This window comes from Narcine bancroftii, chromosome 2 (genome assembly GCF_036971445.1).
Source record: "Narcine bancroftii isolate sNarBan1 chromosome 2, sNarBan1.hap1, whole genome shotgun sequence".
Classification (NCBI taxonomy): domain Eukaryota; kingdom Metazoa; phylum Chordata; class Chondrichthyes; order Torpediniformes; family Narcinidae; genus Narcine; species Narcine bancroftii.
This window is the reverse complement of record NC_091470.1, coordinates 6,430,316-6,454,258: the sequence shown is the minus strand read 5'-3', so window position 1 is coordinate 6,454,258 and position 23,943 is coordinate 6,430,316. Positions and strand designations below refer to the sequence as shown.

At 48.7% G+C, this 23,943-nt stretch overlaps 2 protein-coding genes across 6 annotated transcripts in view; one reads left to right on the top strand and one right to left on the bottom strand.

The window, feature by feature from the left end:
* LOC138753152 (uncharacterized) overlaps positions 1 to 5,094 on the bottom strand; it is a 68,789-nt gene extending 63,695 nt beyond the window's left edge. For 2 of the 4 annotated variants that reach the window (XM_069915738.1, XM_069915737.1), the window contains exons 1-2: positions 4,631 to 4,990; positions 2,801 to 3,616 (exon numbers count right to left, since the gene is read on the bottom strand). In XM_069915738.1, the coding sequence (XP_069771839.1) occupies positions 2,801 to 3,616; positions 4,631 to 4,667 (853 nt within the window). In that variant the 5' untranslated portion in view covers positions 4,668 to 4,990. The other 2 variants (XM_069915736.1, XM_069915739.1) reach the window with 2 other exon arrangements.
* Positions 5,095 to 8,733: 3,639 nt separating this feature from the next.
* hhipl1 (HHIP-like 1) overlaps positions 8,734 to 23,943 on the top strand; it is a 32,099-nt gene continuing 16,889 nt past the window's right edge. Inside the window, exons 1-3 of one of the 2 annotated variants that reach the window (XM_069915734.1) lie at positions 8,734 to 9,131; positions 12,779 to 13,425; positions 21,072 to 21,215. In XM_069915734.1, the coding sequence (XP_069771835.1) occupies positions 8,847 to 9,131; positions 12,779 to 13,425; positions 21,072 to 21,215 (1,076 nt within the window). In that variant the 5' untranslated portion in view covers positions 8,734 to 8,846. The remainder of the gene's footprint in view (positions 9,132 to 12,778; positions 13,426 to 21,071; positions 21,216 to 23,943) is intronic. The other variant, XM_069915735.1, reaches the window with a different exon arrangement.

The following is a 23,943-nucleotide window of genomic DNA, read 5'->3' as shown; positions in this document are numbered from 1 at the left end:
CATTCCCCAAATCATCCTTGTGAACCTCCTCTGAACATCAGCATTGTAGTGATACATCAACCAAGTAGAGCGTGAGATTGAAGTGGAACTTTAATCAACCAAGAAACCTAACACAGCCTTGCCTCTGGCTGGGAAGGTCAGAAGTGTCTCACCTTGATATAGTGAGTGGCCAAATGATGAAATGGCAGGTTTCCATATAGTCACAAGCACCTCCTTCCTTCCTTAAATGAGGGGATTCGGTATATCACCGAAGACTCTCAGACTTCTACAGGAGGACCGTGGAGAGCATTCTGGCTGGTCGCATCACTGCCTGGTACAGAGGCGCCAACTCTCAGGACAAGAATAAACTCCAGAGGGTTGTTAACTCAGCCTGCAACATCACAGGCACCAGACTTCACTCCATCGAGGATATCGACATGAGGCGGTGTCTTAAAAAAGTAGCCTCTATCCTCAAAGACCCCCACCACCCAGGCTGTGCCCACTTCACTCTGCAACCATCGGGGAAGAGGTACAGGAGCCCAAAGAGGAGCACTCAGCGGCACAAGGACAGCTTCTTCCCCACTGCCATCAGATTCCTGAACGATTAATGAACCACACACACAGACTCACTTTGACTTTTCGTGCATTATTTTTATTTATTGTCGTAAGGTTGGTTTCTCTGAATGTTCGCCCTGTGACGCTGCCGCCAAACAACGAGTTCTACGACTCGTTCGTGACAATAAATTCTGGTTCTGGAAGCTGGCCTCCGAGTGAGGTCTCACCAGTGCTTATATCCATTTTGTAATGTGACAATAAGTCAAATTGTGCAGATCTTCAGAAAAGGGTGATGCAAGTCCAGTATCCAAGCTAGTGTGAGGTTCATTTAAGAGTCTGATAACAGCAGGAAGGGAGTTGTCCTTGGTATGGCTAATGTAATGATAGGTTGGAGGGAAGTGATGAATGATGTGGGGTAAAATGGGACTGCTTGGAGAGGCTGCCTCATGACACCAGAGATCCCGGTTCGATCCCGACCTCAGGTGCTGTCTGTGTGGAGTCTGCACGTTCACCCTGTGGGTCCGTTTTTTTCCCTCCCCTCCGAGGCTCCGGTTTCCTGCCACATCCCACGGGTGAGTGGGTTGTGGAGTTAATTGCCCCCTGTGTGGGTGAGGGGTAGAATCTGGGATGAGTCGGTGGGAATGAGGGGAGATTAGGAGGAAATTCGTGTGAAAATGGGTCTCGAAGGTTGGTACGGAGCTGAAAGTTTGTGCATCCAAAAAAAACCCACAAAATGAAAGCAGCGCGCTGCCGGAGCTGCAGTAAAGGCAGGCCTGCTGCTGGCGGTGCGGACCCAGGTGTGCAGGGAGCAGAGACCCAGCACTGTCCGTCAGGGTCCAGCCACCCAGGCTGACTGCCATCGGCTCTATACAGCCTTTAAACAGCCCATTAAAGGAGCCGACGATGGTTTATTTTAAAATCCTGTGACCGTGGGGCCTGGGGCCTAAGATGGTGCCACTTGCATTCGACTGTGGCCAAAGATGGTGGCACCTGCATTCGACTGTGGCCACGACGGGTTGCAGACTCCGGGGAAGCGGAGGACCGGTGTGAGGCATAAGAAAACGGGAGACCGACCCCCCCCCCCCCCACCTTTGAGAAGGAGGAGTAGAGGAGTCGACCCATGGGACGGTGACCACAGCAGCGACGGCTGAAGAACACGCAGGCAGTGGGCAGGCTGTAGGTGACTCGAGGCGAGGGACCCGCGCAGGCTGCCGCTGACTGTGATCAAGGGGCTCGCACCGGGCTGTGGACTGGCAGAGACGTACTGGGTAGCGGAACCGGGATGCGAGAGGGTGACGAGTAGGAGGTTTGTGATGGAGAACTTACTGTGAATGGATGGGAAGATTTTAATTTAATTTTGTTTAAATGTAGACATACAGCACAGAAACACGCCGTTCGGGCCCATAGGGCCTGCACTGCCCAGAGACACCCATGTGGCCCAATTAATCTGCAATCCCCTGTATACATTTTTGGTGCATGGGAGGAAACTGGAGCACCCGGAGGAAACCCACCCGGGTCACGGGGAGAGCGTACAAACTCCATGATGATAGAGGGGATTTTCAATCCCGAATCGCTGGCGCTGTAAGAGAGTGGCACTGACCATACCAGGCCTATAATGCAGGACAATCACTGCTTCCCTGGCAAGGACGATCACACCAGCCCACTGGGGCGGGGATTCCCACTGCCATCCCCACCCTCAAAATCACCAAACACTACAGCACAGAAACAGGCCCTTCGGACCATCTAATCTGCGCTTTACTGTTACAGGGCCTAGACCCACTGACCTGCATCCAGTCCCTATCCTTCCATACCCCTCCCATCCACGTACCTGTCTAAATACTTCTTAAATGTTAAAGTTGAGCAGCATTTCCCATTTCAGTTGGCAGTTCGTTCCACATTCCCACTGCTCTCTAAAGCTCCCTTTAAAGATTTCACCTTTCTCCCTTAACTCATACCCTCTAGATTTTAACTCACACAATCTTAGTGGAAAAAAACTGCTTGTCTTCACTCTACCTCTCCCCCTCATCATTTTAAATACCTCGATCAAATCTCCCCTCATTCTTTTACGCTCCAGGGAGTAAAGTCCTGGCCTGTTTATCCTTTCTCTTTGAAGTCAGGCAACGTCCTAGTAAATCTCTTCTCAGACTCTTTCAACCCACATGACTTTTGACCTACCTGGGGAGGGGACATGCGATTTGTGGTGGGCTGGGCTCCAAGGAGCAATGGGATTGATCCAACGATTTGGCGGATATTTTCTGGAACGTACCATGTGCGGGGGCCTTGGCTGGGATCACCTTGGCGATGGTTGGCAGGGTCCTCTCCGCTTCTCCCACCAGCTGGACTGTGTTGCTGGGGTCGCTTGCTCTTGGCCAAGTGTCCTTGCCCCTTTCCAGGCAGGCTTTGGCCTCCCTGCTGGGCCTCGCGCCCCTGTCGCCCACGGTGATCGTGATCCCAGGCCTCCTCCATGCTCTCCTGCTCCCACCAAGATCCACTGTGTCACCCAGACGCCCACCCTCGCCTCCTCCCCATTCGCCGCCAGAGGAAACGGGGGCCTCCTTGCCCTTCTCCATCTGCCCTGGCTCTTCCGCCCCCTCCTCCATCCCTCCCATCTCCTCCGGGACTCTCCTCCCCTTCCCGCAGCTGCAATAGTGAATGGTCTGGGCATAGCTGTTCAGCCCATTGCAGGGGCCAGGTCCCGACAGATTCTGGTCTTGGGCAGGCGAGGGAGACTCCCCCCTCCACCCCTCACTCCCTCTGTCCAGCCCCAGAGAGCTCTGGGAGGAGACCGTGGATGGGACCCACTCTGCTGTGCAGTGATAGATGTCATGGAAGGATGTGGGGTCATCAGCAGGAATGAGGGGGTCGTGATCGGGTGGGGAGAATGGGTGGGCTATCAACCACTCGATGACGTAGGAGGTGGCTGAACTCTGGATCAGGGAGAACCCCAGCGGGGAGGGTCTCGCCCCTGTGGATGGAATGCCCCCCCTGATCCTCCTCACACTCTTCTCATTCCCTTTTGCTGCCCCCATTTCAGTCTCCAGCATCTTCCGTTCATCCCCGGCCTTATCTCCGAATTCCAAGGCTTCAAGACAGGGAAGGGTGGGGAGGGGTGGGGGGGAGAGATGGAGACAGTTATTGAAGTCTTGCCCCATTTGCTTGTCCCTGTCCCACCCAAATCTTCAGCATTTCCCCCTCCCCAGCTGCCAATACCCCAATCGTTACACCGGAACTGCCTTCACAGCGACACAGTGGAGGGTACCCCATCCTGTGGACAGGCACAGGGAATTAGGCAGCGGGGAAGCAGGCCCTTCAGCCCAACTTATTCATAGCGGCCCAACCTTCCCATAGAACCATAGCACCGAAACAGGCCCCTTCGGCCATTCTAGTCTTTGGCGAACCACTTTTCTGTACTTAGTCCCATTGACCTGCACCCAGTCCATACCCCTCCCATCCATGCACCTGTCCAAATGCTTCTTAAATGTTAAAATTGATTCTGCATTCATCACCTCAGCTGGCAGCTCATTCCACACCCCCAATCACTCTCTGTAGGAAGAAGTTCTCTCTCATGTTCCCCCTAAACATTTCCCCTTAAACCATGTCCTCTGGTTTGTATCTCACTTACCCTCAGTGGAAAAAGCCGACCTACATTTACTCTGTCTGTCCCCCTCATAATTTGAAAAACCTCCATCAAATCTCCCCTTATTCTTCTACACTCCAGGGAATAAAGTCCTAACCTGGTTAACCTTTTCTCTATAACCCAGTTCCTGAAGTCCAGGCAACATCCTAGAAAATCTTCTCTGCACACTTTCTATTTTATCTTTCCTGTAGTTTGGTGACCAGAACTGCACACAATCCTTCAAATTTGGCCTCACCAATGTCTTATACAACTTTACCATAACATTCCAACTCCTGGACTCAATACTTTGATTTATGAGGCCAAAATGACAGCAGGTGTCTGAACAAAATGTTGGGGAGTCAGCTGACATTTTGCTTATACCTTGACGAAGGGCTCTCGCCCGAAACATTGATTCTGTATCTTTATCATTGCACTATAAAGGACACTGTTTGACCTGCTGAGCTTCCCCAGTGTTCTTACCTTCATGGTGGCAGGGAGGTCTCTCCGTCGGTTTCATCGTCTCTCGGACCTCAGGGGCGGGAGATATGCAGTGGGTTTCCTACAGGAGCCAGCACCGTTCCGGGAGATTAGACCACCTTGGACCTGCAGTAGTGAGGAGGAGGGTCACCTCTGTTCCACTTTGAGCAGGGTGGCTATCCTGTTGACCCCGACCTTTCACAAGAGGTATTGAAAGTTCAGGAACTAGTGCCAGGACGCTTGCTTCACTAAAGAAGAAAAAAAACACCCTCTGTGGGAAACATGTCACCTAATCGTTGCCATAGCACTTGCCTTAATCTTCTCCCCCACCACCCACTGTGTAAACATGTTACCCCTCTCTCCCCTCACCTTAAACCTCTGTCCTCTGGTTATCAATTCCCCCACTCTCGCCAAAAGACTCTGTGATGTCAGACAATCCCCCTCACACTCGCCCAGTCAGAGATGGTTTGAGATTCTGACACGAGCAGCCATTTTGAGCAAATCTCCTTGTTGTGTGTGACATCATGAATGGCCGCAGTAGAGTTTGGGTGTGATATCATAGAAATCCGTCAGGAGTCCACATTGTACTGACAATAACCCCACCAGCAGTACGAGGATAAGACAGCTTTAATAAACTAATATGGACACTAAGAGGTCTTGTCTCTCTGCAAGACCAACCTGGAAGGCTAGACTGTAGCTCGGGACGGCTTTATAGACAAGGTCACCGGGCTGACCCCTGGTGGCCTAGTGGTGTCATTACATCTCACCACACACGAAAAGGCAGACAACTTCCATTTCTCACTGTCAACGCACAGAACTGCTGAAGAAGGTAAAACATGGGATTTCGTGGATACTGGTGGTTAAGTGAAAAAACACACAAATGCTGGAGAAACTCAGTAGGTCAAACAATGCCTTTATGTAGCAAAGGTGAAGATACCTGTAGAGCTCGTCGAAAGAATCAAAGACTTGTTGATCCAAACCAAGGCTTTTATTAGCAAAAGACAGGAGCTCTTCACAGGTGGTCGACCAGTCCGGAATGATCCGACCTGGCTAGGGACACAACCCTTTAAGGCCCAGACAATAGGCGTGGCTTAGCTCTCAGCCATTCGCTGTAAGCACAGTCTAGATACTGTAACTATATACACTATGTACATTGGTGATAGGTCTGTACTATCACATTCACCCCCTTCTTGGAGAACTGACCCTGGGGTGGAAGGGCTGAAGAGGGAGAAGGGAAGGAAAAAAAACGAGGGAGAGAATGAATGGAAGGGGTAGGCTAAGGACTGTAGCGGTCAGGGGGTCTGACCATCCGGCGTGACCGCTGTGGTGCCGGGATTGGGGTCGCTGGAGTGGTGTCGCCAGCAGGCTCGTCGGGTGCGACCGCTCCTTCGCTCAATTCCCCAGCCGTGTTGTCGGCAGGGTGGCCCGGGCCGTTGGGGTGTTGTTGGTCCTTCTGTTCCGGCACGGGGCTTGGGAAATAAAGAATTGGGGAAGGTTGGGTTGGGGGGTTGCTGGGCCTACCACGTCCTGAGCTAGGTCCCACACCGAAACAGTGTCCTCCCGCCCGTCTGGGAACTCAACGTTGGCGTAATGCGGGTTCGCGTGGAGTAGAGTCACTCGGTCGACCAAGAGGTTGTTCTTTGAGTGCCAGACGTGGCGTCGCAAAAGGACAGGGCCAGGTGAGCCATGCCGGTACAGTGGTTCCTGATTTGGATTTCCTTGGGAAAAGGAACATCCTTTCGTGGGGGGTGGCATTTGTTGCGGTACATAGGAGGGAGCGGATGGAGTGTCAGGCACTAGTGAGAACCTCCTGCAAGTGAGAGGTGGGGAGACCTTTAGACTGGAGAGCCAGTGTAACCGCTCTCCAGATGGTGGCATTCTCCCTCTCGACCTGGCCGTTACCGCGTGGGTTATAGCTCGTGGTCCTGCTTGAAACGATACCACATTCCAGAAGGTACTGTTGCAGCTCTGCTCTCATGAATGAGGACCCCCTATCACTGTGGATGGAACCAACCTTTCGGGCTGGAGCCCTTCATTAAGGGATGGGGGAACATGAGAGATGTCCAAACAAAAGGGGGATGGGGGTGGTGAGGGTGGGAGATGATAGGTGAAGAGGGGTGGGGGGGGGCAGGGCACCGTGGTGGGGGGAGGGGGGGAAGAGGAGTCTACTAGGCTGGGTGGAGAGAGAGAAAGGAACTGGAATAACTAGTTAAGGCGGAAAAGGCAAGGTGATTAGTGGGATGCAGTGAACTCGATGTTCGTGCCCTGGGGTTGGAGGGGGCCCAGTCCAAAAATGAAATGTTGCTCCTCCAATCTGCGGATGGTCAGGGTGGGGTCGTAGGAAAGGCCATGGGCAGACATGTAAATTTGAGAGTGTGACTCAGAGGAGATCGCTTTTGCTGCGGTCGGAGAGGAGCAAAGCGATCTCCTAATCTGCGACCGGTCTCTCTGATGTAGAGAAGGCCACAGAGGATGCACTGGATGCAGTAAATGAGTTCTGTGGAGGTACCTTGGACAGTGGTGAGGGAGGAAGTGCCGGAGGAACTCAGCCGGTCTTGCAGAGCCAAAAGGATGCAAAAATGTATCACCAACATTTCAGGCTTGAGCCCTTCTTCAGACCTCTTCCAGCTGCCATCTTTGGGCAGAAGCCTGAAGACTGACACCTCCAGGTTCAAGAACAGCCTCTTGAACCTGTTCCACTAATCAGAGACTCCTCCAACACCATCAAAGGTCTGTCTGCACTATTGCAAAGTCATTTTTTATGCTGGGATATGTGTGAATATTCATCTATTTAATGTATTTATTGTCTCTTTTAATTCAATTAGTTTACTATTGCAGTTTGTTTCTTTATACACATGGTTGGCTTAGTAGTTGGCGCAACTCCTCTACAGCGCTAGGGTTCAAATCCTGCGCTGTCTGTATGGAGTTTGTACGCTCTCCCTGTATCTGTGTGGGGTTTCCACGGGGGCTCTGGTTTCCTCCCACCATTCAAAATGTACTGGGGATGTAGGTTAATGGGGTGTAAATTGGACAGCAGGGGCTTGTGGGCCGAAATGGCCTGTTACCATGCTGAATATATTTTTAAAGCACCTGTTTGGGTGTAGCCCGGAGGAATTCCGCTGAAAATGCACATTGTACAATGTGTATGACATTAAACACATTATCGTCACCTCATGCTATAATGGCTCGTCAGAAGATTAATCGAACCGGCTTGGGAGATTCCGAGTGACATCGTGACGATGGCATCATTTGGAACGCTTGGGGTTTAAAAAGCTGCGCGTGACCGTTTGAGTAAATGACTTTTACTGAACTTCGACTCGACTGCATCTGGTCATTTTCTCATTCTTCAGTTTGCACCTGCGACTCCATCATTTGGCTAAAGTTCCCAAGATGTCATTGGGGGTGACCAGGAGTGTTGTCCAGATATCTCACAGATTAACGCCCCTCTAATTCAAAGTGCACTCCATTTTCAAGTATTCAAGGACAAGAGCATCCAAATTCAGGATTGTAGGACGTCCGTTTAAAACAGAGATGTGGAGGGATTCCTTTAGCCAGAGAGGGGTGAGCCTCTGGAATTTGCTACCACGGGCGGCTGTGGAGGTCAGGTTGTTGGGTGTATTTAAGGCAGAGATTGTTGGGTATCTGAATAGTCAGGGTATTAAAGGTTATGGGGAGGAGGCCAGGGAGGGGGCTGAGTGGGAGAATGGTTCAGCTTATGATGGAGTGGATTTGAAGGGCTGAGTGGCCTACTTCTGCTCCTTTATCTTATGGTCCAAGTTCAAGTTCAAACTTATTGTCAGAAGACATCACATACATCCCTGAGTTGTGCCTATAAATTCCTCCAAGAAAATCCTAAGCCCTCCCTACTTCACAACCCCCTATTTTTCTTCCATCCATGTGCCTGTCGAAGAGTCCCTTAAATTCCAGCCTCCAACACAACTCCCTGTTTAAACGCCTGATGACACCCCTCCAGCAGCCTTGGTGGATGTTTTTATTTTCTGCCGTCCTGAGTTCCATTGGCTTTGAGCCACCGACGTCGGCACATAGGGGCAGGTTAAAGATTTGCCAGGCCTGGCCATATCTCTCCCTGCTGTGAAAAACTGGGTGAGCGGTGCAAAGTACACAGTCCAACAAACAGGTAACCACAAATCCGCTACTTCTCTGCCTGTCTCTCCCGACCGTTTGTCAGCAGATCTCCTCGCCTGCCTGAGCCCAAAGCATGGGGCTTGCCTCTGGCTGGATCAGCCTGAGGTGGTACCTATGTACGCTCCTCCTGATCGTACTCCCTCTGCCACCGGTCAGCTCTCACCCCCAGTGCTTGGACTTCAAGCCACCTTTCCAACCAGCCTATGGGCTGGCCTTCTGTGCCCGCTACTCCAACTTTGGGTGCTGTGACTCTGTGAAAGACGGAGAAATCAGGACCCGCTTCTACAGAATCATGGACGACGTTGACCACTCTCTGTATGCCACCTGCGGTGTCTATATCCAGGACATTTTGTGTGCGGTAAGTGGTTGATACAAATCCATGATTTGGAACCTTGCATTCTGTTCTGGCCGGCTCGTCACAGGGAAGAAAATGCACCAGAGTTGCTTTTAACGGGAAAGTGCTGCAGACGCCGGGATTGTAGCACAGCACACAAACTGGGGCTGGAGAATCTCAGCAGGTCAGCCAGCTTCCGCCGGAAGCAAAGCTTTACCAATGTTTCGGCCCTGAGTCCTTCATCTGAATAAAAATGTAGGGGGAGGAGAGGGAGGGAGGAGCAGGGGGAGGAGTACAGGCTAACCCCCCACCCTCCCTTCCCTCCATCTCCCAACCTCCCTCCCCATTCAGCTGCCCTCATCCATAGAACCATAGAACATGACAGCACAGGAACAGGCTCCTTCGGGCCTTCTAGTCCGTGCTGAACCATTTTTTTTGCCTAGTCCCACAGATCTGCACCCAGTCCCTAGCCCTCCATCCCTCTCCCATCCATGTGCCTGTCCAAGTTCTTTTTAAATGTTAAAATTGAGCCCATATTCACCACCCCAGCTGGCAGCTTGTTCCACACCCCCACCACTCTCTGTGTGAAGAAGTTCCCCCTCACGTTCCCCATAAATTTATCCCCTACATTTATTATGTCTATCCCCCCCCTCATCATTTTAACTACCTCTATCCAATCTCCCCTCATTCTTCATCACTCCAGGGAATAAGGTCCTCACCTGCTGAACCTTTCCCTGGAACTCAGGTCCTCAGATCTTCCTATCACCTCAGCTCTTTTCTCTTCTATCCTCCCACCCATAACCTCTTACTTGTTAGCCTGTGCTCCTTTCCTGGCCCCTTCCTCCCACCCAAACCTGAAACATTGGTCACCCCTCTTTACTTCCTATGGATGCTGCGTGACCTGCAGTGTTTCTCCAGCACATCTGTGTCTTGCACAAGATTTGTTTTCCTTTATCTGTCCTGTAAAGATTCACAAATAAACTCCACGACCCCACCACCCCCACCCAGAAGAGAAAGAAAGTAACAGAGAGTCCGCTGAGATACATGTAGTACGGGGACACCAATACCCCTGAGCGTAAAGCCCTCCAAAAGATAGTGGACACAGCTCAGGACATCACAGGTAAACCCTTCCCCACCATTGAGAACATCTACAGGGAACGCTGCTGTCGGAGAGCAGCAGCGATCATCCAAGACCCTCACTATCCAGCACACGCTCTGTTCTCGCTGCTGCCATCAGGAAAGACGTCTCGGTGCCACATGACTCGCACCACCAGGTTCAGGAACAGCTGCTACCCCCCACCGTCAGACTCCTCAATGACAAACTCAATCAGGGACTCATTTAAGGACCTAGACTTTGCACATTATTGATTTTTTTCTCTCTGTATTGTACAGACAATTTGTTTACATTTCATTTTTTACATGTGCACGTACATATTTTAGTAGTTTCTTTTGCACTACTAATTATGGAAATTCTGTTTGGACCACAGGAAAAAGAATCTCAGGGTTGTATGTGACAACATGTACAATAAATCTGAACTTTGAACTTTGAGTGACCGTGGGTCCCACCATCTCCTCCAATCCTGCTGCCTCCCACGCCCTTGTGATCTCCATAGACGCACGGCCTCCTGGCCGGTCCAGCAGTGAACCTGAGCTCCAGGCATCTGAGCTCCCTCCTCAGCCCTCAGTTTCCAAACTCCCAATATGATCAGAGACATGCCAGCACCCAAGGCCCCTCAGTTGCCCTGCTGGCCACCGACAACCTCACGGACCCTGGTCCCGATCTCTGGTTCCCACTAATATTCCCTGTTAATCTCCCCTTCCCATTCCCATCAACTCCCCAACCACTCATTACCACTAGGCCCCAATTGACCCAACAACCCACTCATTTTTGGGATGGGGAGGAAACCCCATCCCTGGGGGAAGTTCACGAGCTCATCGGTGGAGTGTGCAGTCTGCACACAGACAGCGTCCGAAGTGGGGATTGAACCCAACACTCCGTGAGGCAGCAGATCTATCAGCTGGGCCACTGACCTGCCCAACTTTTTTCAATGTTAAAAATCAATACATCTGCTATTGCTTGATTTTCCATGAATAGAACACAGACCAATTCCAATTCGGGTCAAAGGTTCGAGTAAAAGAAACAAAAATGTACGATTGTTGAAAATTCTACGATAAATCAAGCCCGGGCAAATTTCTCCTGCATTACAAAATCAACAATTTGTAACAAATGAATGTAATTTGTTAATTACAACTGCAACGTGGCCTCCTAACTTGAGGTATTGCATTTTGGAAGGACAAACCAAAAATGGTCGGGCATGAGGAGTGCGGTAGAACAGAGGGACCTGGGAGTATAGACACATCATTCCCTGTAAGTGGCATCACAGGTGGACAGGGATGTAAAGAGAGTTTTTGGCATATTGGCCTCATAAATCAAAGTATTGAGTATAGGAGCTGGGATGTTATGAACTTGTAGAAGACATTAATGAGGCCAAATTTTGAAAATTTTTAGTGCAGTTTTTGTCACCGAACTACAGGAAAGATATCAATAAGATAGAAAGAGTGCAGAGAAGATTTACTAGGATGTTGCCCGAAACTACGTTCCAGAGAAAGGTTAAACAGATTAGGACTTTATTCCCTGCAGTGAAGAAGAGTGAGGAGGGGTTTAAATCCGTGCTGCACAATTATACCCAATTAATCTACAATCCTGTACATTTTGAACAGTGGGAGGAAACCAGAGCCCTCAAGAAAAACCCACACAGACACAAGGAGAGCGTACAAACTCCTTATAGACAGCGCCAGATTCAAACCTGGATCACTGGGTTGCACTAACCACTAGGCTAACTGTGTATGACAATAATCTCTCATTACTCCAAGGTTCCAACGTTCCTTTTCTTGTCATGTAATAATAATAAACTAAAAATATAATAGACATGATATATATTAACTTTTCCTGCCATGGTGAATAAAGAGTTTCCATGTGCCCATTGCCCCTAACAACAGGAGAAAGAGAAATAAAAGGGAGTCCCTTCAGGGACACTGAGTGTCTGGATTCACCTCCTGTTTTCCTGCGTCCTCTGTGGCTGCACAGACTTCTGTTTGATCCATTGGCTGCCCAATACTCGTTATCTACTGTGTTTCTGTGTCCCCATCTTCTCGATTTAAATATTTCATTTAGAGATACAGGGCCCTTCCACCCCTCAAGCCCGTGCCGCCCCATTACCTCAATGAACCTACAAACTCGCACATTTCTAACAGGTGGGAGGAAACCGGAGCCCCTGGAGGACACAGGGAGAACGTAAAAACTCCTTACAGACAGCGCGGACTGCTGGGACTGTAATAGTGGCATGCGAACCGCTACGCCAACAGTGCAGCCCAAAACCTTTGACCCATCCTGAATAATTGACCATCACTTCCCAAACCCCAGCTGGGCTGCCTGGTTCCCCGTTACCGGCACCTTAATTGACTGTGCCTTCCTACGCTCTCCTCTTTGGACAGCACACACCCTTTCACACAAATTGCCTTACAAGCTCAATCACAAAAATCATTCATTTCAGGCCTAGAAAGACAATGGGCTTAGTGTCAGTGGGTGAAGGGGATGGCATGGTCATAGTGGGCAGAAAGGCCTGCTTCTATGCTGGACAGCTTTACGACTTTGTCTGTTACCTCTTCAGGAATGCTCCCCATATTCTGCTCATCTGTTCGACGCAGAAGATCCGACAACCTCTGTGAGGCAGCTGCCCGGCCTTTGTGGGGAATACTGCACTGAGTTCTGGAATAAATGCAAGGTAACTCTCGAGCCCTTGGTGGGCAGAGGACCTCTTCGAGAGCTGGTGTCCAGCAGAAATAAACTCTGCGCTGCCTTGACGCTGCAAGACCTCGACTATTGCTTCCCGCACGTTCTAACCAACAAGAACCTGAGTAAAAACCTAGGGGTGGTAAACGCAGGCTCCGACGGATGTCTCCAACTGTGTCTGGAGGAAGCAGCGAATGGCCTTCGCAATCCTGTGGCCATGGTGCACGCGAACGATGGAACCCACCGGTTCTTTATTGCGGAGCAGATCGGGCTTGTCTGGGTCTATCTCCCCAGCAAGGCCAGGCTCGAGAGGCCCTTCCTGAACATCACCCATGCCGTCTTAACCTCCCCCTGGGAAGGGGACGAGCGAGGATTTCTGGGTCTGACCTTTCACCCCAAGTTCAAGTTCACAGGGAAGGTCTACGTGTATTACTCTGTTGAGTGGCACTTCGAAGAAAAGATCAGAATCAGTGAGTTCACCGTTTCTTCTGATGACATGAATGTGTTGAATCATCGTTCTGAGAGGTAATTAGGAATAATTCCCTTGACGTTCAACACCAGTAAAGTCCAGTGCGAGGACATGACCGGCCATTTTCAAAAACAGAAAATGGTGGAATTACTCAGCTGGTCAGGAGGCATCTGTGGAAAAAAGTATAAAAAGAAACATCTCCAATCTAAAGCATATCTTCCACCTCCCACAAATGGTACCTGACCTGCTGACCACTTCCAGAATTTTAAATTTCACTTCAGTCATACAGCACAGTAACAGGCCCTTTCGCCCCACAAGCCCGATTTACCCTGGTATGTTTTTGAAGGGTGGGAGGAAACCAGAGCCCCTGGAGGAAAACCCAAGCAGACATGGGGAGAATGTACAGACTCCTTCCAGGCAGCGCGGGATTCGAACCCTGGTCATTAGCGCTGTAAGAGTGTGGCACTGATATTGCTGCCCCACTTCCATTCTCATTTCAGACTTCCAGCTCTGCAGCTTCTCCCGATGCTCATTTGGTTTGTCGATGGCCCATTTCCCCAAGTTCCACTCATGCCCTAATCCAGCGGTTCTCAATCCTTTTGTTTCCACTCACATCCCACTTTAAGCAATCCCTAGGTCATCATTTCTCTGTGATTAGTAAGGGATTGCTTCAGGTGGGATGTGGGTGGGAAGGGAAGGTTGAGAACCACTGCTCTAGACCCAACTGTTACTGAAATATTTTGCTTGAGAAAAATTGTCATTGGCGCATTTCTTTTGGAGTTCTGAAACCGTGCACATAACGAGTCCATTAGGTACGATTAAAACAGTGGTTTTCATACTTTTTCTTTCCACCCACATCCCACCTTAAGCAATCCCTGACTAATCACAGAGCACCAATGGCAGAGGGAATATTTAAAGTGAGATGTGAGTGGAAAGAAAATGGTTGAGAACCACTGGTTTAGGGGAAACTTCTTCACATGGAGAGTGGTGGGTGTGTGGAATGAGCTGCCAGCTGAGGTGATGAATGCAGAATCAATTTTAACATACAAGAAGAATTTGGACAGGTCCATGGATGGAAGAGGTGTGGAGGGTGATGGACTGGGTGCAGGTCAGTGGGACTAGGCAAAGAAAAATGGTTCAGCACAGACTAGAAGGCCCGAAGGGGTCTGTTTCTGTGCTGTATTGCTCTATGGTTCCAATTAATATATTTTGAAATGTTTTAATGAGATCCCCCCCCCATTATCCTAAGTTCCAACGAGTACAGGCCATGAGCTGTCAAACGCACTTCAGATGATCCAGCTTTCATTCCTGAATCATCCTTGTGAACCTCCTCTGAACCCTCTCCAAAATCAACAAATCCTTTCTTAAATGAGGAGCCCAAAAGCTCACATTCCTCCACGTGAGGTCTCACCAGGGCCTTATAAAACCTCAACACATCCTATCATATCATAAAAGCCTGAAAAAAGGTGCACAGTCACAGATTTCCCCCCCCCCCCCACCCCACCCAGGTTTGGGGAGTCTAAAACTTGGGCACATAGATTTAAGGGAAGAGGAGAAACCATAGAACATTACAACACAGAAACAGGCTCCTTCGGCCCTTCTAGTCTGTGCCAAAACACTTTTTTTCTGCCTAGTCCCACTGACCAAGCCCCCAGTCCATATCCCTCCATCCCTCTCCCACACGTACCTGTCCAAATTCTTCTTAAATGTTAAAATCGAGCCCTCGTTCACCACTTCAGCTGGCAGCTCGTTCCACACCCCCAGCACTCTCTGTGTGAAGAATTTTCCCCTAAACTTTTCCACTTTCACCCTTAATCCATGTCCTCTGGTTTGTATCTCACCTCCCCTCAGTGGAAAAAGCCTCCCTATATTTGTTCTGTCTCTCCCCTTCATTCTTCTTCATTCCAGGGAATAAAGTTCTAACCTGTTGAACCTTTCCCTGTAACTCAGTTCCTGACATCCAGGCAACATCCTAGTAAATCTTCCCTGCACTTTTTCCTATCTTATTGATATCTTTCCTGTAGTTCGGTGACCAAAACTGTACAGAATTCTCCAAATTTGGCCTCACCAATATCTTGTACAACTTCACCATAACATCCCAACTCCTGTACTCAATACTTTAATTTATGAGGCCAATATGCCAAAAGCTCTCTTTACAACCCTGAACACCTGTGATGCCATTTTCAGGGAATGATGCGTCTATATTCCCAGATCCCTCTGTTCTCCCACACTCCTCAGTGCCCGACCATTCACTGTGGACGTCCTTTCTATGAGCATAAAACAATACAGCACAGTACAGATCATTTAGCCCTCGATGTTGTGCCAACTTATATATTCCTTCCCAAAAAAAGTACTAAATCCTCTCTACCCTGTAACGCTCTATTTTTATTTCATCCATGTGCCTGTCTAAAGTCTCTTAAATGCCCCCAATGGTCCAGCCTCCACCAGGCATCCAGGAAAGGCATTCCAGGCATCTAAAACTGTGCAAAAATCTTATCCCTGATGTCTCCCCTAAATTTCCCTCCCCTTCACTTTGTACTTACATCCTCTAGTGTTTTACTGATCCTGCTCTGGGAAACAGGTGCTGGCTGTCCACCCTATCGATGATTCTCAGAATCTTGTAGATCTCATCCTTCTACGATCCAAAGTGAAAAGTCCCAGGTCTGCTATCCTTGCCTCATAAGGCTTGTTTTCCAATCCAGACAACATCCTGATAAATCCCCTCTGCCCCCTCTCCGTAGCTTCCACATCCTTCCTTTAATGAGGTGACCAGAACTGAACTCCAATACTCTTAAGTGTGGTCTCACCAAAGATTTGTAGAGTTGTAACAGAATTCTTGAACTCAATCCCCGTATTAATGAGGTCCAGCATCCCATAGGCCTCCTTAATGATCCTATCAACCTGTGCGGCGACCTGGAGGGATGTATAGATTTGGACCCCAAGGTCCCTCTGTTCATCCACACTCTTAAGTAACCGACCATTAACTCTGTTCTCAGCCTTTTGATTTGTCCTTCCACAATGCATCACCTCACATTTAGCCGGATTGAAATCCATCTGCCACTTCTCTGCCCAACTCTGCATCCTGTCTATATCCTCTAGTAACCTTCAACAGCTTTCAGCTCCATCCACAACTCCTCCAACCTTCATGGCATCTGCAAACTTACTTTCTTGGTTTGTGCTTCCTCACACATGTCTGCATTAAATTCCATCTGCAATTTTTCAGCCCATTTTTTTCCAGCTGGTCAAGATCCCTCTGAAGCTTTGAAAACCTTCTTCGCTGCCTCCAATCAGTGTCATCTGCAAACTTGCTAATCCAATTTACCACATTATCACCTAAACCATTGATATAGATGACAAACAACAAGGGTCCCAGCACTGATCGCTGAGACACCCCACTAATCATAGGCCTCCAGTCTGAGAAGCATCATCCATCACTACTTCCTGGCTTCTCCCGTCCAACCATGAATATCTAGTATAGGAAATTTCCTGACTAACCTCTCATGTGTGTCCTTGTCAAAGGCCTTACTAAAATCCATGTAGAAACATCTACAGCCTTTGCTTCATCGACTTTCCTCGTAACCTCCTCCAAAAACTCTGTAAGATTGGTTAAACATGACCTACCACGCACAAAGCCATGTTAATTATCCCTAATCATTTTCTGGCTATCCGCATAATTGTATATCTGATCTCTTAGAACACCTTCCAATAATTTACCTATCACCAGCCTATAATTTCCACAATTACTTTGAGATCCTTTTTTAAACAGTGACACAACATGTGCTCCCCTCCAATCCTCCGGCACCACACTCGTGGCTAAGGACATATGAAATATTTCTGCCAGAGCCCCTGCAATTTCTACACTAGTCTCCCTCAGATCCGAGGGAATATCTTGTCAAGCCCTGAGGATTTATCCACCCTTATTTGCTTTAAGACAGCAAGCACTTCCTCCTATTTAATCTATATCGGTTCCATGACCTCACTGCTTGTTTTCCTCACTTCTCACAACTCTGTGCCCGTTTCCTGAGTGAATACTGATGGAGAAAAAAATTTAAGACCTCTCTCATCTCTTGGCTCCATACAAAGCCGATAACTTTGATCTTCAAGGGGACACATTTTGTTCCTTACTATCCTTTTGCTCTTAATATCCCTGTAGAAAACCTTAGGATTTTCCTTCACGTTCTCCGCCAAACCAACCTCACGACTTCTTTTAGCCTTCCTGATTTCTTTCTTGAGATTTTTCTTGCACTTTTTAATGCTCCTCAAGTACCTTATTTGCTCCATACCTGTTATACACCTCTCTCTTCTTCCAAACAAAATCCCCAGTATCCCTCAAAAATCAAGGCCCTAACCTTGCCTTTAATCCTGACAGGAACATACAAACTGTACTCTCAAAATTTCACTTTTGGAGGTCCTCCACTTACCTTTGCTTGAAAAACAATTTATCCCAATCCACACATTCTAGATCCTTTCTCACTTCCTCAAAATTGGCCTTTCTCCAATATAGAATCTCAACCTGAGGCCCAGACCTTTCCTTCTCCATAATGAACTTGAAACTAATGGCAATATGATCACTAGACCCAGAATGTTCCCCTACACGTACCTCTGTCACCTGTCCTGTCTTGTTCCCCAATAGGAGATCCAGTATTGCACTCTCTCTAATTGGTACCTCTATATATTGATTTAGAAAACTTTCCTGAGCACATTTGACAAACCAAGCTATCCAGCCCTTTTACAGTATGGGAGTCCCAATCAACATGTGGAAAGTTAAAATCTCTCTCTCTCTCTCTCTCTCTCTCTATCTATCTATATAGATTTGCTCCTCCAATTCTATCGGGCGGTCTATAATACAACCCGATGAGTGTGGTCATACCTTTCCCGTTGCCTCAGTAGAAGAGTTCTCTGGTATGTCCTGACTGAACACAGTTGTGATATTTTCCCTGACGAGCAATGCCACTCCTTCTCCTTTCATCCTCCCTGTTCTATCACATCTAAAGCAACGGAATCCTAGAACATTGATCTGCCAGTCCTGCTCCTCCTATAATTAAATTTCACTAATGACCACAATGTCATAATTCCACATGCCAATCCACGTTCTTACCTCGTTTACCTTTCCTGAAATATTCCTCACATTGAAATAGGTGTACCTGAGAACATTTCTACCACGTACAACCCGTTGACTCTAACGGTGCATGTAATTTTTACATAATCCTTTCCCTCCTCTACTCCTCTAACTGTCCTGGCCCTCTGGTTCCCCTCCGCCTGCAAATCTAGTTTAAACCCACCAGAGCAACACTAGCAAACCTGCTCACTAGCATATTGGTCCCCTTTCAGTTCAGAAGAAAACCATCCCATCTGAATAGGTCCCACCTTACCTGGAAGAGAGCCTGATGATCCAGAAACCTGAAGCCTTCCTTCTTGCACCATGTCTTTGGCTGTGTGTTAAGATGCATTATCCTCTTATTTCTAACCTCCTGAGATCACAACACTGGAGGTCCTGTCCTTCAATCTAGCGCCTAACTCCCTGGACTCTCCTTGTAGGTCCTCCTCACCTTTCTAACCCATGTCATTGGTCCCTACATGGACCACGACACCTGGCTGCTCACACTCCCTCCTGATAATGCCGTGAACTTGATCTGAGATATCTCAGACTCTGGAACCAGGGAGGCAATAGACCATCTGGGATACTTGATCTCTTCCACAGAACATCTTATCTGTCCCCCTAACTATGGAATCCCCTCACTACAGCTTGCCTCTTCTCCCTTCCCTTAGCCACAGGACCAGACTCCATGTCAGAGACTTGATCGCTGAGACTTGTCCCTAGTAGGTCATACCCCCCAACAGTATCCAACATGGTCTACTTATTATTGAGGGGGATGGCCACAAGGGTGCCCTGCACTTCCTGCCTGTTCCCTTTCCCTCTCCTGACTGTCACCCATCTACCCTCCTCCTGCCTCCCAGGTGTGATAGTGTCCCTGTAACTCCTGTCTAAACCCCCCCCCCATCTCCTGAATGATCCAGAGTTCATCCAACTCCAGCTTCAATTCCTTAACTTGGCTTGTAAGGAGCTGCAGCTGGATGCACTTCTCGCAGATGAAATCATCAGGGAAACTGATGACCCATATTCTGTTTTTTTTTAAGTCCTCCACCTCCATTTCTACTGCTGCTTCTCGTTCTTGCACCTTGTCCATTCTTTTTCCCATTTCTGATAAGGTCATATCTATTTTAATCATTTTCTCTTCTGTATTGTTTATTCTTCTTCTTAAATCATTAAATTCTTGCGCTTGCCATTCTTTAAATGACTCCATGTATTCTTTAATAAGAGAAAGTATATCCTTTATCTTGCCTTTCTTTTCTTCTTCTATTTCACTGTACTCTTCCTCTTCTTCTTCCTCTGGGTTGGCCATCTGTTGTTTCTTTGTTGTCCTTTTCTTCTCTTCTTTCTTGTTTTCATTGTCTTCTGTGGTCTCTTCTTGCTGCAGGTGTTCTGCAGCTGTCGTTGCCGGCTGTGGAGATCGACTCCCCAGCTGGTCCCCCCTCCCGTCGGTGTGTTTTTTTTCATGCGCATCGCGCATGCGCGACTCCTCACGCATGTGCGGTTGCGCACTTTTACTCGGCTCAGCGAGCCATTTTTGTAGTCCACTTTCTACCGACCTGAGGGAGCGGGTTTCTCTCTCCACCGCGGGCCTCTTCGAACAGGTAAGGCCTTTTCCTTCATCTTCCGTTGTCTTCTCTTCCTCTCTTCTTACCGTTGGTTTCGACTTTTCTTTTTTCGTCGCCATCTTCTTTCCACCTTTATACTCACTTTTCTTTAATTTTTATTTCTGTGCCTTTGTGTTTTGCTTTGTTTTTTCTGGAGAGGGCTGGAGTTCACCGTCCGGCCACTACTCCATCACGTGACTCCCTCCGATGACCCATATTCTGGAAGAGGAGCATTCCCCTGCCTTGGCTGCCATTCCCATGAATTATGACTAGCGGAACAAAATATACGATAGTAAAACCTGATCTGTGCCTACCTGCTGAATCTGTTTAGTTCCTTGAATAGGGTGGCCCTTTCTGACTTTGACTCCTACTATCCCGCACCTCTTACCTGTATTCGCCAAAGCCTGTTGATCCAAAGCCTTACCACTTTGACTCAGCCCATCCTGCTGAGGGGCAACTTTTACATGCAGATGGCAGTGGGTGTATGGAAAGGAGTGAAAGAATAAAGTCTGCAGACGCTGTGATTGTAGCAAAATCTCAGAAATGCTAGAGGAACTCAGCTGGTCTCTCAGCATCCAGAGGATATATAGATATCCAGTGCAGCGGAGGAACTTGATGTCCTGCTGGGGCCAGAGCAGGAATCCATGGGGCACAAGATGGCAGCAGAGACAAATAGCCAGGAAGGACACATGGCTGTGGAAGTGAGTTTGGGTGAGAACGTGGTCACAGAGCTCGAGAGCAGCAGGGACTGCAGATATATCTTTACTGCCGATGGATGCTGTGAGACCTGCTGAGTTCTTCCAGCATTTCTGTGTTGTTACTACATGGAGAGAGGTGGTGGAGACAGGGATAATTCCAGTGTGCAAGTCATTTGATCAGATACATGGATAGAAAAGATGTAAAGGCAAATGGTGGGCAACTTGGTCAACTTGACCTGCTGAGTAATTCTGTGCTCAAAACCTCTGTTAGCCTCCAACATTAATCCTACATGTAATTTTCCCAGGATCATTCTGGAAGTGGATGAACCAGCATCCAACCATAATGGCGGACAGCTTCTCTTCGCCAACGATGGATACCTCTACATTTTCACCGGGGATGGCGGAATGGCTGGGGATCCTTTTGGGAAATATGGAAATGCACAAAACAAGTAATGTGGTGGTTTGTCATTCATCAGTTTCTCCAGCGTGTTGATCTCAGGCGATGTCTGTGTGGGGACACCAGGATAGATACTTAAAACAATGGCTGTGGCTGCCAATAGGCAGAGGTTGGGAGTGGAGGAAGGAGCAAGTGTTCAGTATGGTGTTGCAGACCAGTGCTAGTTAAGACCAAGTCGGGGAGTTTTGATTTCAGGCGTATAGCGAGGTTACAGGCCCTTCTGGCCTACAGGCCCGTGCCACCCAAATACCCCAATTAACCTACAGCCCCTGTACATTTTGAAGTGTGGGAGGAAACCAGAGCCCCCAGGGAAAACCCACGCAGAGAGAACATAAAAACTCTTTTCAATCAGAGCTGGCATTGTAACAGCACCGCACTGGCCGCTACATATGAACCATGGCAGCCTGTGGTTAGACAGCAGTTGCAAATGGTTGCTCAACAGGGCAGTTCAGGAGGTCAGGCATTTGGAAGTGGAGTAGTTGACTGAGGGGAGGTCAAGGGTCAGATTTGATAGTTGGTGGTCAATGAGGTGAAGTGTCAGTGTTGGGAGGGGGCAGCTGCCGGTGGTTCAGGGGTCACTGTTCAGGAAACATCAGTGGTGCTTGGGTTGGGAGACACTGTTTTGACAAGCTGCACCTTGTTGCATCACTCTTCCGACTCTCTGCGATCTCACTGTTATACGGCTGGGTATGATTCAATTGACTAGGGCGCTAATCTTTGGGCTTTGAGCTTGCCGGTGGTCAGGCACGAGGAACAGATGCTGGAGAATGTGGGTCACCAACTCGACAGGGCTGAGGAACAGCCCCCAATGTGGGGTACAGGATATTTGAGTAGAGACATTGATTACACTCAGTCCTCAGGTTATTAACGAGATCCGTTCCTACATCTGCCTTCAAGTACAATTTGTAGATAAGTCGGAACAGGTACATACGCTTTTTATTTACTGTCAGTTAGTCAAACATCTGATTGGGCAATGTCCAACCGCACAAACATCCATGGTCCCATAATTATTCGGTTACCACGAGCAAGTCCGCAGCAGTTTAGAAAAAGCAATCGCTAGCTAGAGGAAATTTTATACTGTATACTCAAACTGATCCCACTGCCCCACTCTCTCCCCACAGCACTGTATCAGTCCCCAAACTGATCCTTCTGCCCCACTTGCTCCCCACAGCCCTGTACCAGTCTCCACACTGATCCCACTGCCCCACTCGCTCCCCACAGTCCCCTATCAGTCCCCACACTGATCCTACTGCCCTGCTCTCTCCCCACAGCCCTGTACCAGTCTCCACACTGATCCCACTGCCCTGCTCTCTCCCCACAGCCCTGTATCAGTCCCCACACTGATCCCACTGCCCTGCTCGCTCCCCACAGCCCTGTATCAGTCCCCACACTGATCCCACTGCCCCACTCTCCCCCCACAGCCCCGTATCAGTCCCCACACTGATCCCACTGCCCCACTCTCCCCCCACAGTCCCCTATCAGTCCCCACACTGATCCCACTGCCCCGCTCTCCCCCCACAGTCCCCTATCAGTCCCCACACTGATCCCACTGCCCTGCTCGCTCCCCACAGCCCTGTATCAGTCCCCACACTGATCCCACTGCCCCACTCTCCCCCCACAGCCCCGTATCAGTCCCCACACTGATCCCACTGCCCCACTCTCCCCCCACAGTCCCCTATCAGTCCCCACACTGATCCCACTGCCCCACTCTCCCCCCACAGCCCCGTATCAGTCCCCACACTGATCCCACTGCCCCGCTCTCCCCCCACAGCCCTGTTTCAGTCCCTGCTCTCTTCCTACAGTCCGATGTTGGTCCCAACACTGATTCCACTGCCCCGCTCTCTCCCCACAGCCCCTTGTTGGTGTTGGTCTTCACATTGATCACACTGCCCTGCTCTCTCCCCAGAGCCCCGTGTCAGACTCCACACTGATCCCTACTTTCAAATAAAAAGTTTACAGGTACACTACAGTATCCCCTATAGCTTTGCGAGGTATATAATACGGTGTTCGCACAATGTCCACATCACATAATGTCCAATGTCACAGAACTTATTGTGGACGTTAAGCAAGCCATGTACTGTAAAAAAAAATCATTAAATGAATAGTTCTTAAAACTGTTTTGATATATTAAAAAGAAGAGAATAGATCATGATGAAAAGTTAACACTTACTTACCGGAAAGGGTAAGCATGTGTGAATTTGGGGCACAATTTGTTTGTAAATACGATTTCGTAACCCAGGGGCTGCAGGTATTGAATATGGTCATACACATTGAACAATGTACAGATACACCAATATTTGTAGCTGGCACAGGTAAAAATAGATAATAAATATTCAGTTATCTTCATGTAATAAGTGACCTTGCAACAGGGCAGAGGTGTCGGATAAGTCCCTGATTGGTGTAATAAGGGGAGGTTCAAGAGCCTGATGGCTGTTCGAAAAAAACTTTTCTTGAACCTAGAGGTGCTGGTCTTTCAGCTTCTGTACCTTCTGCCTGAAGGGAGCAGTGAGAAAAGGTTGTGACCAGGGTGATGGGGGTCCTTTATGACGCTGGCTGCTTTCTTGAGGCAGCGCCCCACACAGAAGTGGACCCAGACTAATCAATCTTTCTCCGTATTCTAGATACTGCAATCCCTCTCTACCTTATTGATATCCTTCCTATAATTTGGGGATTAGAACAGCACACAATATTCCAAATTTATATAGATTTATACAAATGTG